The 15757-nt window shown below is 37.4% G+C and overlaps 2 protein-coding genes and 1 non-coding gene across 3 annotated transcripts in view; all 3 read right to left on the reverse strand.

Moving 5' to 3' along the window:
• Window positions 1–4170: 4170 nt before the first annotated feature.
• Window positions 4171–13354, reverse strand: LOC107591860 (TBC1 domain family member 25-like). Its single transcript, XM_016281137.1, has 7 exons — window positions 13260–13354; window positions 8224–8427; window positions 7903–8057; window positions 7419–7543; window positions 6834–7022; window positions 6279–6554; window positions 4171–6193 (listed from the first exon to the last, which is right to left on the reverse strand). The coding sequence occupies exons 1-7, from the start codon at window positions 13352–13354 to the stop codon at window positions 4481–4483; spliced, it is 2757 nt and encodes a 918-aa protein (XP_016136623.1). The 3' UTR covers window positions 4171–4480.
• Window positions 11642–11713, reverse strand: trnah-gug (transfer RNA histidin (anticodon GUG)). The gene has a single exon. It is a non-coding gene; the product is annotated as a tRNA-His (tRNA).
• Window positions 12537–15757, reverse strand: part of LOC107591861 (5'-nucleotidase domain-containing protein 2-like) — a gene marked incomplete at its 5' end in the record, with an annotated part of 9930 nt that continues 6709 nt past the window's right edge. The window contains 4 exons of the mRNA XM_016281138.1: window positions 12537–13732; window positions 13827–13891; window positions 15045–15185; window positions 15392–15493. Of these exons, the coding sequence (XP_016136624.1) occupies window positions 13471–13732; window positions 13827–13891; window positions 15045–15185; window positions 15392–15493 (570 nt within the window). The remainder of the gene's footprint in view (window positions 13733–13826; window positions 13892–15044; window positions 15186–15391; window positions 15494–15757) is intronic.

The following is a 15757-nucleotide window of genomic DNA, read 5'->3' on the forward strand; positions in this document are numbered from 1 at the left end:
ATTAAATTATGTACAATTATGTATGCTTAATAGTAACAGTTATTAACATTTAATGTTTACAAATCCGAGCAAGATAAAATATCAATGCAAGTCAATAAAATGTAATATCAATAAAAAAATCTAAATTAATTAATTTTTTAATAAAATAAATAAAATAAATCACACTAAAATACAACGCAAACAAGGACGATACGTTTGGTATTTTAATGAACAAATGGAAATAAATGAAACTATTTGAATGTATAGATTCAACAACAATAATAAAATCTAAAGTTGTGGAGAACACAGAAAAAAAAACAAGCACAAAAAATCTACACTACCAGTCAAATGTTTTTGAACAGTAAGATTTTTAATGTTTTTTTTTTTTTAAAGAAGTTTCTTCCGCTCATCAAGCAGAATTTGATCTTTATTTGATCTGAAATACAGCAAAAGCAGTAATATTCAGCAGCTAGAATTTTAACTGGGGTTAGGGCTGGCGACCATATAACTCCTGTTGTGAAGACATTACACTGGCTCCGTTAAACACGGCATAGATTTTAAAATCTTAATGCTTGCATACAAGGCTCTGCATGGTCTCGCAGAAAGTGTCACATGATCCTTCAGAAATCATTCTAATAGGCTGATTTGCTGTTCAAGAAACATTTATTACACATGTATATAGTTAAGAAAAATATGTTACGTTTATATTATAAACATTTATATATAATATAAATGCTGATTGGCTTCATCACTCTGTCTCCTCTCCACCAATAAGTGTGTACATTAATGAGGAAAAAAAATTAACTTAAATGATTTTAGCAGATGGCTGCAATATAACAAAGAGTGAAAAATTTAAGGGGGTCTGAATACTTTCCGTACCCACTGTATATACATGCAAATACATTTTGAAATATATACTGTATGTGTGTGTATATACATAATAAATGTACACAGCACACACATGTAAAAAAAAAAACTTTTTTGGATGCGATTATTCGCGATTAATCATTTGACAGCACCAATATAAACATATTCCCAGCTAACAGGAAACGTTCCCACAATGTTTTGTAAAGGTTAAGATAAAACATTGTTAAAATAACATTTATAGAATGCTCTCATAACATTAAAATTATTAGACTGAATATCAATAGAGACAATGTTCTTAGAATAACATTCTTGGAGCCATTTTATGTTGTTTTTACTTGATGGACGCTCTTAACGTTGAGAGAAAACATTCTGAGAATAACGTTCGCAGAATCTCATTACGATGAGAATGTTGATGAATGTTGTCATAACGCCGAAAAAAACCAAAAAAGTTCTTAGAACAACAATACTTATGATCCTATATCTTTGTGCGATATTACAAATAAACGTTTGAAGAATGTTATACTGTTACAATTAAGGAGGGCAAAACTTTTTAAAATAAATATTTCCAAAAAATCCTGGAATACTGTTTTTAGAACATAAATTTGTTGCAGCTTCACAGACTAATATATGGCAGATACAGAACTTTTAATAAATTGGGTTTTTGGGTCTATCTAACAAAATATGTCTAAAATACAGGTCCATGATCCATATATATATATATATATATAGTATCGTAATATTATATTTATATGGATATATATATTTGCAACAGTAACATCGCTTTTTAATTTTTTTTAAAATGAATTGTTTTACATTTGAATATATTTTCTAATTATAATTAATTGTGTTAGGCTAACCGAGACTTGTCATTTGCACTTATATATTGTTGCTCTTTTGTTAGTTTTGACTGCTTTTATTGTCCTCATTTGTAAGTCGCTTTGGATAAAAGCATCTGTTAAATGACTAAATGTAAATTTAAGTATTGTAATTTATTCCTGTAATGGGATGCAAAGCTGAATTTCAGCATTATTACTCCAGTCTTCAGCATCACGTGATCCTTCAGAAATTATTCTAATGTGCTTTCCAACATTGTAGTGGCATTGATAATATCAACATTGATTATAATAAGAAATGTTTCTTGAGAAAATCATGATATAAATTATTTCTGAAGGATCATATGACGCACTGAAGACTGGAGTATAATGATGCTGACAATTCAGCTTTACATCACAGGAATAAAGTACATTTAACATAGAAAAGTTATTTTAAATTGTACCACACTGTAAATGTTGAAAATTATATATATATATATATATATATATATTTATATATATACACACACACACACACATACACACGTTGTTTTTATAGAACAGCACACTGTTTTTTGAACATTAAAGCATGTCAACATATCCTGTTACACCAAATAATTATCTTTAAAAAAGCATCATATGACCCCTTTAAATTAATTGAAGAATCATAAACTACATATTATATTACACTATTAACCTGATTTGATTGTGTTCAACATGAAATAGCAAGAGATTTATGAACATTCAACTTCACAATCAATATTACAATAAAATACAGCAGTGGCATTATCTATACAGAATTTGGTTTACTGTTGAACACAGTGGGCTAAATTAATAAAGCAAGCTCTGTTAGGCCTATTTATTTATTTTGTGTACAGTATTTGCACTAAAGACTTGAAAATCACATACCATTCAAAACAACCGTTATTAATAATATAAATATGATTATATAATAATATAATAAGTAATTAACTGTAAAAAAAAAAAATCCCAAAAGAAGCATATAATTCACTTTACCTGCTTGATGAGAGTATCGCGCTGATCTCCGAGGTAAAAAAACAAAACAAAAAACATTCTTGAGGTAAAATCTGAAGACTTCTTGCGACAAATAACAAATCAATTAATTAATAGTTAATAAAGCCGAGGTAGTTTAACAGTGTACGTTGTTTAAACAAAACAATTTTGTGAAGAAATCTCCGATCGTAAAACGCGTCTCATCTCCTTCACAGCGAATGGTTGACAGATGACTATCCGCTGTTTGAATACCCCGCCACGAAATCTACTCGTAGCCAAAAATATTGCATCCGTAGTGTTAAGCACTAGCATAGAAACCAGCTACCACGTTCCAACAAAACAAAACAACAAAACAGATTAAGAAGCATTTCCAGCAGGGATTGCATTAAATCTATTTGTGTGCAAAGAAAGATCACTGATCAATTAATATTCAGTGAATTTATTGTACAAATAGGAGTATTGCAAGCATTCAATCTAGCAAGTCTCTCCAAGGGTATGAGTAAAATACTATCATACAGAACCAAACCAAAATCAGAGAAACAAACATACAGGTATGCACAATGCTGATGAACAGGACTCATCACTGTTCCACTTTCCAGGAAAATCCTTTTTTTAGTCCATGTGCAGAGGTTTCTCATTTTAGCACTTGGAAAAAAAAGAGAAAAGAACACTCGGTATTAAGACAAAGAATGAGTCTACAAGGTCTCCAATGAAACGCATTCTGCTAAAGGCATTAAACACTTTTGTAATACTCTGATATTTTTTTTGTAACAGCAGTGATCCTTGATTGTTGCCTCTTGATGATAAAGTTGTTATGGCAACGAATGAACAGACAAGTCTTTGGTGGAAGGATGAAAGCAATAAAAATTATATTTACACAGAAGTGAGAGAGACAAAAATGCCTAATTCTGTGAAACGAGGCACTTCAACAAAGGCGAGGATAAGAGAAACCAAATTACCAGCCATTCTCCATGTTTATCTTAGTAGGAGTGCTGCTTTACCAATTCATCCACTGCATGTAGAGTTACAGCTGACAGGTCAAATAGCTGTTGTACAATAGAGAGGATTTCTACTGGTAGTTCAGAGATCAATTCAAGATTGGGCGGCATGTTACCTATTCTACAACAGAAGGTTTCACATTGATGGGATACTAGATAACGCATCAGCACCATCTCGGGCCAAATGTTTCATACAAACAAAAGTCAAGGCTTAAGGTTCTTATAAAGCACAAATGACAAGTATCAGTATAACAAATACACCTTTGCTGCTGGCAATGTCAAACAAATTAATTATACATTTCAGGGAGCGTCTCAAAAGCTTTACTTGAGTAAACGTTCTCTTCCCTACAACAACAGAGGCATGATAACCTCAGAAAATGCTGATGACATCCTTTTCGCCAAAATAAAGATTGCACACAGAGAAATAAATAACAGTATAATCTTGTTGCTTTGTTTTAGGTAAGTTAGGTTCCTATAACAGATTTTACGTGTTCATAATATGCCTTTCAAAAGTGTTATTTACAAAGTGAAAGGAGACACAAACTGGCCTGCCCTTTCAAAGGACAATCAATAAAGTGCAATAAAAAAAAAGATACAGTACAATGAAAGGGGCTTGACTTGATGGACAGGGAAAAAGAGACATGAGAAAGTCACTAAGCTTTGGTCATTAACATAAAACAACACAAGTCTCATTAAGCATGTGTAAAGCACAAAGGTACGCTGTGACTCTGCAAGGTACAGTAAAACTGGCTTATGGGTCTGTTTGTGGTCCGGAGCTGGTTTCTAGAGATAATTTACTACTGCACAGGATCAGGAATCAGATGGAGAGAGGGCAACAGGAGTTGTTGGAGAGGGAATGGTATTGGCCAGATTATAGATCGAATTCGGTAAGGTACCCTGAGAGGGCTGTACATTGAGGAAAGGAGGTCTAGTGGTGGGTGTCTGGGGGGATGTTGTCGCTGTAGTTGGGGAGTCCAAGCTGACTTCATCCCCTTCCTCCGAGTCCCATACCTCACTCTGCAGGTAGTCTGCAAAGAGGGCTTTAGCTCGCTGCAGAATACGCCCAAGATTGTGACGACGGACCAGGCGGTCAAAGTGCATGGCCAGCTCATTGTAATCCAGGCTGTTTTTGACAATGTGGTCACGGTGTTCCAGCAGGATAGACAGGCAAAGGAAAAGCATGAAGGGATTCCCTTTCCCAAACTCTTGAGGAGGAGGAAGCGAGCAGGGTTTAATTCCGCCTCCTTCTGGTTTGTTTGTGTTTGGAGAGGTTATGCCAGACCCGGTGGGCCTGCATGGCGAGGGAAGATTGCTGGAGAACACTTTGGGCAATGACGGGGACTTGCCGAAGGATAAAACCGGAGAAGAGAGACGCGAACGATTGTAACTCTGCGATGGAGATGCCAGTAAAGATTTCCCTGGGACCACTGATGGAGATTGAGCCCCAGTTTCGTTCATTACAGTTTGTGAGGACATGAACCCCCCAGGAGGTTTATCAGGAGACACAGCTTTGTCCCCACTAGACGAAGAGGATGTGCATTTTGAAAGGTCATCGGGAGATGCCGTTCTCCAGCTAGATGGAGAATTAGATGCTTCCGGGGAATGATTAGAGCTACTCTTCCAATTTGGTAGACCAGAAGGAAGAGATGATGCTGGGGAAGCTGCTTGACCATTGGGAGAGTCTCTTTGTCCTGGAGAAGACGGCGTATGATTACCGATAAGAGGTTCCTGCTCTCCAGGGTCATCCTCACTTTCATCTGTGGACTGGCGGACAGAGAATGGCAATGTGGAGTGTGCAGACTGAAACTGTACTGGAGAAAATGTAGGATCAGAGCAATCGTTTTCATTAATATCAAAGCTGTCCTCGCTTCGGCCACTATAGTACTTGAATTCCCCAAAACTTGCCTGTTTCTCAAATGAGGGAGCTGGAGCTGTGACATCATTCTTTACCATGTCATCTACACCGTACTCTCCTTCACCTTCCTTCCGAGGGCCCTTCTCCTCCTCTATGATGAGGCTACGTCCCCCATCTGCCTCCTCTCGGGACGGTCTTAGCATGTGACGTCTCCTCTGCCTTTCCGTCTGCTTCTCATCAATCTCCTCCATGTCCACATTCTCATGGACATTCTGTGAGCCATTGGATTGATCTGCCTCAAGTGTTGGCCCCAGAAGCTCCACCTCTGTCTCAGGTGGATCAGGTGGCAAGGAGCTCCAGGTGACCTCAAGCATTCTCAGGGCATCATCAAAAGCGAATTCACGCTTCAGCTCCAAAAGCAGCCAGCGGTAACAGAAAAACAGATCGTCGGCACCTTTTGAGACTAGGTAGGCATAAAACTCAGGGTCTGAATACTGCAATAGCAACTTGAGATGCTGGAACTTAATAGACATTAGTTGTCCGTCAGGGCGGAAGTTGCCCTCAAGACGTTTCATAATGCCACAGAAGCAGATAAAAGCATGAGCTTCGTTGTCCATGACGGCTAGAATTGGCGAGGCAATGTCGCTCATGCCTTGGCAATAAGACACCTGTAAAAGCAAACAAGGACAGTTTATTTCCCACAGAGGTAAAGGCACATCCTAGTGTTACCAAATGGGATTACTGCGTGTTTACCTGTGGGTGTGTAATAGCAAAGGTGGTGAGAAGGTCTGTCAATGCGGTGAGATGTGGGCTGTCCTCTGATCCTGCGTAGTAAGGATGTGCTCGGTCTGTTCGAAGAACATCTTTCAGAACGTTTCCCCTGATGAACTCCAAGTCCTCTGTACTGCCCCGTTCTGTCCATTCGCACTTCAGCTGGTCGTACTCTCTTGTCTTTCTCTTCATGTAGTCCATTCTCTCTTGTCCTGTCAGACCATCTGGGTACACATTAAGGAGGTATCGCCAAACAACCTGTCACAAAAATACAGAGGAAAAAGTCAGGTAAAAAGAGGACTGCTTGCCACATCATACTCTTTAAAAAGCATTTTTAAATATGTTAATATATGTAATATATGTATTAAAATATATATTTCTAGGTCTAAATACAAATTATATATATATAATTTGTATATATCTCAATCATTAACTATAATATTTTGTATTCAGAGATGAAAAAAATAGATATAGAAAGTAATATAATACCCTTTAATTAGGTAAATTAGTTTAAAAATGTCAACGCAGTCTGGTTACCTTGCGTAAGGATGGCTCAACCCCACCATGATATATACGAAGTCTAAGATCCTCTGGTCGGGTCAGTTGACCTTGGCTAGTCAGGTAACTGTGGAACTCAGCATCACTTAAGGGAGGCTTGAATGGTTTCACCTCCTCCCCATAGGACCAACTCAAGGCCTGCTGCACACGCGATAGAGTGCGACCCACCTGAATGTGGAGGAAGGTACAAAGTAGACAGGAATGTTTACTATTTATAAAGATTTCTAACAAAATCTATGGTATTAGGTGGAAGACAGGCGGAAAGAATAATTCCTATCTGGACCATGATTAATTAGCTATCAGTGAGAGGCAGAAAATATTCCCTCTATCTTCAAATTAATATATCAGTTTGTCAGCACAAGAGAAGCACATAGCTGCTTCTTACAAGAGCAAAAGTGCTCTCGCCTTCAAGGACTCCTGAAATATCTAATGACTTCAATTGTTTAAGGGTAAATGCCATTAATTACAGTAAAAAGGCAGTAGACTGTGAACCTGACTGACTGCAGCAGACACTGGCTGGTAAAACAGCTGGCTGACAGGGTGAAGAAGAACATCATAATTAACCTGGGACAGTAGCGACTGTGTGAAAGGAAGTGCGGCAGAAGCCAACGACCTCTTCTCTCCCTGCAGCTGGTCTGAGCCAATCACATCCTTAGGGCTGATTATGTCCCAATCCTCCAAAACAGGACCTTAGGAAGAACATGGGGGAAATCATTAAAGAGATTATTTACAGGTAAATGCATAATGTTTGTAAAAGAATTATTCTACCCAATAAAGACACTATGTAGACTCTACAAAACAACAAACATAGTGGAAAAATGTACATATTCCCAGGAAAATACACAATCATTTGAACTAAACAGCAACTACCCCAAAACAAAGTTTTTTTATTTATTGATTGATCGATTATTGATTTGTGGGTAGTGAATGAATGGGAAATAAATTGTAGAAATCATAAAGGAGACAGAGCATTCAAAGATTTTAAGGATCTACTGAGTTTGACATACATTTAATACCCTCCAAATAGAAGGATATGGAGTTCACTCACTGTCCTCTGATGGTTTAATGTCCATCTTGAGTTGGAGGAAAGGCTTTGCTGCACTGACAAACGCTGCATCTAAATCCCAGTCAGACAGCAGAGACACGTAGACCTCCACACCTCCGTGGTCATGGGACAGGTAACTTATCCCAAAGTTGCGTTTCCTACAGAGAAACAAGGAAATAAAGACTGCATCTATGTTTGCTGCAGTTCATTTACCTATCATTGCTATTAAACAATCATAAAAATAGGGTTACAACTGTATATTGTAACAATAGATCTAAATGAGAATTGTCACAAGACAAATATATTTCACAATTTCACACTCACCCATTCAGCTCAAATGCTCGTATCAAGATATGCTGCAACACCTCCAGTGAGGTTATTTGAGGATCAACAGCAAAGGAGCGGAACTCCACCGGCAACACCCCTTCACACTTCTGCAAACAGACAGATTTTAAAGGAACAATTTTAGAAAAATAAAGAAAACTGGTAAAAATGCCTATTTGACATAACCCTACTTTGTTAATTATTCTGAAAGGCTAATCACTCCATCCTCTGAAATGCAAATTACCTAATCAGGTGACATTTATTCAGGAGGATTTACAGCCTGTTGAGTCTCTGTTGATGTTGCAACCAAGCATGGGAATCAGACTCTGGCTGTAAAGATTACTTTGAACTTTACCAACACATGCTAAAACACCTGCAAAACACAGCACTACAAGGTCATCTGTCCCAAGCAGACCACACTGCAGCACACATCTGTCAAGGTTCACACTGAACCTTTATTTCATTTATTGTTCAAAACTTGGTGACTACGTTTGCCATTTGTTACTGGTTCTTGGGTGCTGGGACAAAACAAGATATGAAACTTATTCAAGGAATAATTTAAATAGTATCAAAATATTCAGAAATATTCACTCATGTGTAGGTGTGTCTCCAGCTTTTTTCTCCCTTGCCACAATGTGGTTTACTTGTTATTTCAGTATTTATTATTTACCATCATAGCATATATTAATATTTTGAATTCTTAAAATTTTTATATATTAATTTTTTTTGTATGTTTGTCAATTTTATTAGTTTTTAAGCCTTAATTTACGTTTATTTCAGTTTTAGTAATTTTAGTATTTAATCTTATTTCAGTTAAACTTTAACATTAAAGTTGTTTTCATCTAATAATTACATTTTGTGTAACTTTAGCTTTGTTTTAGTTAATTAAAATGAATCGTTTTAGTTAATAATAACACTGTTTCATTAGGGATCATCACTGTGAGAAACAGAAGCTATGTGGCATAAATCATGACAAATCTAGTATTCACTTCCATGAACTAATGAATTTAGATACAGGGTGGTTTCAAACTGATTTTTGCAGCTCTATATTTTCAACTATTCACACAGTCAGACACAGAAAATCTTGAAAATGCTGACTTAAACAATATTTTACATTTCATATACATCAAATAACATTTTGTTGGTCACTTTTCTGAAAATTATCTAAAAATGACATGATTTATTTACTAGCTTTGTGACAGAGTTGACTGAAAAATGTGTGTCATGGCAGTGTAGTTTACTGATTAATCAAAAGTTCACTGTGATTAAACTAAAATTCAGTAACCAAAGTTTTTTGGCCAGAGACTTAAAGGGGTCCTATTATGCTCTTTTACAAAGTCTTGATTTTGTTTTGGGGGTGTACTAGAACAGGATCTCATACTAGGTTGTTTAAAAAAAACAGTCTGGCCTGAACGGCTCGAATAGTTCTTGTATCAAATGAAGGCCCGCCCTTCTGAAATATGTGCTGTGATTGGATAGCTGGGCCAGTGTGTGTTGTGATTGGCAGCACTCGGCGCCTGGTTGGGAAATGTCATGCCCCTTACCATAGCCACCTGCGCGCTTCAGTGTAAATATTGCGTCAAAATCAAATACATTTTAGCACGATTTAAACCCGGATGATTGTAACTACTCTAAGTTCGTCTGCCTTGGGAAAGCCAGCGTGTCTCCGACATAGTGATAACACCCAAGTAGATATAACTGCAGACCGGAGATCTCCAAAATGGGGCGTGAACTCCAAAAGTGGGCAGAACCTCCAAAATGGGGCAGTGTCTCCTCACACAAAGACTTTCACCATTGGCTCTGGTTCCAGCCAATTGTTATAAAACTTTATAAATTTAACATTGTTTCTAGTTCTAAAATAAAATATGCTATATAAGCAAATATTCTCTGTGAGAGCAGAGCCCAAAGCTTGTGGCCAGTGGTGTTCGGACTGGAGTTTAATGCTTAATGATATAAACAGGAATTACCCACGAGCTCTCCCGCGAGCCGTCCCAGCGCAGGAGATGGTCCTCACTCCTCACTGCAGAACACAAGATCCAGGGGGTGAGGTTGGATCCAGATCCAACTCCTCCCACCTTACATATACCTAAACCTACCCGTCTCCACCCCCTGATTCCTAAACCCACCCATCTCCACCCCTAAACCTACCATCTCCACCCCCTAGATGAGGATCCAACCCCCTGGATCATTGTTCTGCAGTGAGGGGCTACTGCAGCGCATGGGGAAAGATTTCACTCTATCGCTTTGTTCTAAGCAACGGGGGCATCCCGGGGCTCGAAATTCGTAGGGTAGGAGTGGGTAGCGACGCTGGGTGTAACTAAAAAGTTGCCATTGTCCGGTTGGGGAGTTACAGAACGATCTCATATCACATAATCTTATCAACTGTTCATCTCCTGAACTGCATCTTTCTTTTCCACGCTATTCAGCGCCAATTCCGCCGTGCAGTCAGTCAATTTCGCTGGTTAAGGTTAGGGTCAGGTGTAGGGTAGGTTTAGAGTTTAGCATTTTTTGTAGCATAATGTAGGAAATCAACACTTTAATTGACCCAACCAATAAAATCTTTAGAATCAGCTGTGGGGCAGAGTTTGCACTGAAGTGGATTGGGGGGAAAAATGAAGCCACGCCTTGTTTTGGAGCTCCCACCCCCATTTGGAGATCTCCGGGCTGCAGTTATACCCTTCTCATAACTCTTTCCTTCTCTAGTGCAGCTCAACCAGGTCTCATCCCATTAGTCGATATTTGTGATATCACAAATCCCTTTGTGATTTCTGTTAAATAAAATATCTCCTTTTGAAGTGGACTTTGAACTTTGCAGATCTTTTTTATGCTCAAACAGCAACATTACAGACTTACCAAATGTGAAAAAGTGAAAAAGCATAATAGGACCCCTTTAAAGAAACAGAGGTGCAAAACCGCTCCGTTTAAAAATGGGCCAACATGTTAAGTGCCATTTAATCATTTATGGCGGATCTCTTAGGCCTAGATCTGAAATAATACTTACATGGCTTTCAAAAAGCGGATACACTGCTTTTCTTATTCATTAAAGCAGTCTGTACACCTGAGAAATGACTGAAAAACAATGCCAGGATTTGCGCTTGCTCTCGCTCCCATTCTGTTACCGATGGAGTTTTGGTTCCTTGCCGCTGTCGCCTCTGGCTTGCTTAGTTGGGGACACTTCATTTCCAGCGATATCGTTGACTTGATTGCAAAGATATTATTTAAACTGAGCTGGATGTTGACATCACTGAATTCAATGATGAACTGTCTTTAACTGAAAAATGAGAGTTTACTATTGTCATTTTGCATTATTGACACACTATTTTCCTAATTAATGCTGTTCAGTTGTTTTGACGCAATCTGTATTGTTAAAAGCGCTATATAAATAAAGGTGACTTGACTTGACAAAAGAACTCGCTTTTGCCGTGACCCGGATTCGAACCGGGGTTGCTGCGGCCACAACGCAGAGTACTAACCACTATACGATCACGGCGAGCTACTCAGCAGCTGCGCACAAGCGGCAGTTTTAGACCATATAATTTCAGCTTCTTTATATCTCAGAGAGCTACTCGGCAGCTCGCCGATGATTTTGTGAATATACTGATACTTTTTTTTTTAGGATTCTTTGATGAAAGAAAAGCGTTTAAAATAGAAATCTTTTGTAACATTATACAGCGTCTTTTTACTATAATTTCTGATCAATTTCTACCTTTGCTGAATAAAAGTATCAATTTCTTTAAAATTCCCAAACTCCGGAATGGCAGTGCATCAAGGTTTCCTAAAAAATAATAAGCTGTTTGTAACATTGACAATATTACATCTTTTAGAATAATTTCTGAAAGATCATGTATGGAGATAGAATGCACGGGACGCGATTCACAAATAAATGCCAGGCAAAGTTGTGGTTGTGACATAAATATGTAGTTGTGAATGTTTTTTTTATTTGCAAATCTCATTTTATTTATGAATTTAATTAATGTTTGTGAAACTTTGATTTATTTGTGGATCTCATTCCATTTATTTGTCAATGTGTTTAATGTTTGTTCATCTCTTTACATTTAGCTATGGATCGTAATCTATTTATTTAGAATTAAGCAACAATTCTATCTCCATAATCATGTGAGACTGAAGACTGTAGTAATGGCTTTTTTTCTATCACATGAAAAAATTACATGTATTTATTTATAATTACATTCTAAAACAATATTTCAACAGAAAATCATTATTGTAGTAATAATTCACTTTTTCACAACTTTTAAAAGATGTGGGTTAGGTGTTTCATTTCTTAAAGTTAAAACAAACCAACATGACGAATATTAAGACAAAGCCTTTTATTAGATTTTTTAAATTGTAGACTAAGTACATACAAAAGATGAGATCTTTCTTGTTCCTGGAAAACTGAATTTAGCAGCATAGCTATTCACAGATTTAACTGTAAGCAAACAATGCTCTGATTGTACAGAAGCTTAGTCTAAAGCCACAAACAGTGAGGGCTTGCAAGGTCAAAAATAACAACAGCATTTGGTTTGGCCCTCCAGGAGCTTCCAAGTATGTAAATACAGCTGTCATTTAAAAAACATTATAATTTCTCTACTAAATAATAAGCTGTGGAGACTGGTATTACTTGCACATATTTAAACTTTTATGAGGCTTGGCTACATGATTAATGTAGTGTGGGGAAGGTAAGTAACATTAAAACACCAATCTATGAAGCTATTTGACCTAATCGCACTTGTAATCAGACCTACTGTATTTGTAACTCATAATTGTGCATTTTTTGGCCAGCGGCTCAATACTTCGGCCTACCAATGTCTGGCTACCCCAAGTATAGTATATTTCCTTCTTCCTGCTATCATGATTAATGTTAATACAAACATCACCCTGTTGCAACTACAAAACTCATGACATACTGGTTTACAAAACCAAAAAAAAAAATAAAAATAAAAAAAAAGAGAGAACTGTAAACCACTTAACATCTAACTATGTTTAGTAAGACATAATGCAAGAGCATCAAATGTAAAAAAGTTAGAGATAAGAACACAAGGATAAGTTCATCAACAAGCCCGTCTTTAGCTGTCCAAGGCTTGAGAACATTGAGACGCATTGCAACATAACATCCAGCAGGTGGCCCCATTGTATGTGGCGTTCATGCAAAAAGTGCCACGTCTCCAATGCTATAGATAGAGACACAAACACACACCCCTCATTTCACTATTCAGTTCATATTTGCACATTAAACCTTTGGCGGTTTTAACGAATATGGGCCATCTCTTCTAAGAAGGGTGTCTTCATGCAGCCAGTGCAGAGCTGGTCCATCCAGAGGGGGGCTTCGTGCTGCAGGGGCGTTCGGCGAGGGTAAAAGGTGTATGAGAGGTCGTAGTTCAGCAGGCAGCTGATAGAGGCCATGTAGAGGTCTGAGAAACGGCACAGGCGGCGGGAAAAATAGGTGGGGTTGTGGCAGGTACGGAATATGCTGCCAAAGTGAGGGTTGAAGAGGTTCTTGGTGACTGCCCTGTAAAAGGAAATTGGAAGACATGTTACAATGACTTTAGGTCTTGATCTGTTCATCTAGTGAGTTTTTTGTCTTTTTGTCTTGCTTCACTCACCGTAGCTCCTCTCTCTCTTTCAGCCACTCCTGCAGAACCTTCTTGGACTCAGGATCCCGATGCATCTGAAAACCAAGACGTAAATAAGTCAGTTGTCTAAAGAGAGATTTTCTTCAAATCAATAGGGAAAACTTTTGGAAGATTACCTTAAGATGATACAAAAGACATCATAGACCTTTATAGTAGCCATTAAAAAAATAAAATAAATAATATAATAATATAAACACTATCGTTCAAAAGTTTTACGGTCAGTAAGATTTTTTTTTTTTGTAAGAAAATAATACTTTCATTTAGCAAGAGTGCATCAAATTGATCAAAAGTGACAGTAAAACACTTTTAATGTTACAAAAGATTTCTATTTCAAATATTCTTTTGAACTTTCTATTTATTTAAAAAAAAATCCTGAAAACAAAACTATCACGTTTTCACAAAAATAAAAAGCAGCACAACCGTTTTAAACATTAACAATAAGAAATGTTTCCTAAGCAGCCAATAAGCATATTAAAGCATACAATTGAATTGAAAATTCAACTTTACAATCACAGGAATAAATCACATTTTAAATTATATTCAAACAGAAAACAGTCTGAAATTGTAATTTTTCATAACATCACATTTTCCTGTATCTGTTTTTTTTAAATGTTTTATATCAAACAAAGGCAGCCTTGGTGAGCATCAAAAACGGATCACTTCAGAGGATACAGACTTTATAGTAACAGTGTCTTTAAATTAAAAATTGTAAGACCCAAACAATTCTATAGCATTTTGAGAGGCTTACATTTTAGTGTAGCACCATTTAAAACAATTATCACCCAAAACTTTGACAGAATATGAGGTTGTATGCATTCTGGATTATACAAACAGAAAAACCGATCACACCAAGCTTTTCTTACATAGAGAATCTAACTTTGGAAACGAACATTCAGAACAATCAATTCCGATCAATATAAAGCGAATGGACCTCTGCCAAACCTACGAGGTCATTCCTATGCATCCATATACTGCAGAATCACATGTAATGCAGATGTGTTTATTTTGCTCTTATTTGCTCTCTAGAAACTCACTTACAGCGATTCAAAAACAAAGTTTGATTAATTAAAATGCCTTTTGTTTTTACTTTAATGTGAAATTTAATAAAAAGTAGACATTTATCAGGATAAATACTTTTCTATTCTAAACAGGAAGAGTGTTGGTGGAGTTCAGAACCACAATGTGTACCTGCATGCGCTCCAGCAGTCCGGTGAGCGCCTGCAACCACGTGAGACTTTGAGCGTACTGGTCTGTGTTCACCACCTTCGTCTCCACCTCAAGTTCAGGCACGATCGCGCCTGTCCTCCACCCATGACGCAGCATCAGGTCCTAAAATGCCAGGACACAGGATGTTTAGACTATAGTCCACTTCAAGAACCTTTTTACAATCATTGTTAGTGTTTGACTCTGGAAACCGGTGATTATGAAAACGATAGAGTGAGATTTACTTCCACTGTTTCTGAAGAAGTAAAAACAAAAGGAAGAGACGTTTGCGCAACAAATGTGAACAAAACAGAAGCGTGACGATCACTCACTGCCAAGTCACTGTAGAGATGATCTCCAAAATAGAACACCTTGGATCCTCGCCATCCTGTTAGCTTCAGAAAATCCACAAGGTTTCCCTGAAACAAAGCAAAGCAATGGTAGTTTTATTAGCCAGTTGCTAATATTGCGATTGATTTCAAGGATTTGAGCTACAAACTACAACACACTGTAGTTTTTTCCCCCCAGTACTCATTCAGGTTTTTGGAAGCAACGAGTCAACAGACCTTTCATTGGTTTTGTGTGGCAGGAACAATTTGCTCCAAGTTTCCTGCCAGGGAACTTCCCCGCAAGTCTTTCCCAATTTAGGAAGGTTTTCACATGCTGCTTTAACTTCATCTTGCCTGAGGGTGGGTATG

This window comes from Sinocyclocheilus grahami, unplaced genomic scaffold, assembly GCF_001515645.1.
Source record: "Sinocyclocheilus grahami isolate Dianchi unplaced genomic scaffold, SAMN03320097.WGS_v1.1 scaffold146.1, whole genome shotgun sequence".
Taxonomy (NCBI): domain Eukaryota; kingdom Metazoa; phylum Chordata; class Actinopteri; order Cypriniformes; family Cyprinidae; genus Sinocyclocheilus; species Sinocyclocheilus grahami.

Coding starts and splice junctions, on each gene's coding strand:
- LOC107591860 (XM_016281137.1), bottom strand. CDS start 13,354: ATGGGGCCACCTGCTGGATGTTATGTTGCAATGCGTCTCAATGTTCTC. Junction 8,058..8,223: donor CGAGCATTTGAGCTGAATGG/GTGAGTGTGAAA, acceptor GTTTCTCTGTAG/GAAACGCAACTTTGGGATAA. Junction 6,555..6,833: donor TTGAGCCATCCTTACGCAAG/GTAACCAGACTG, acceptor TTTTTGTGACAG/GTTGTTTGGCGATACCTCCT.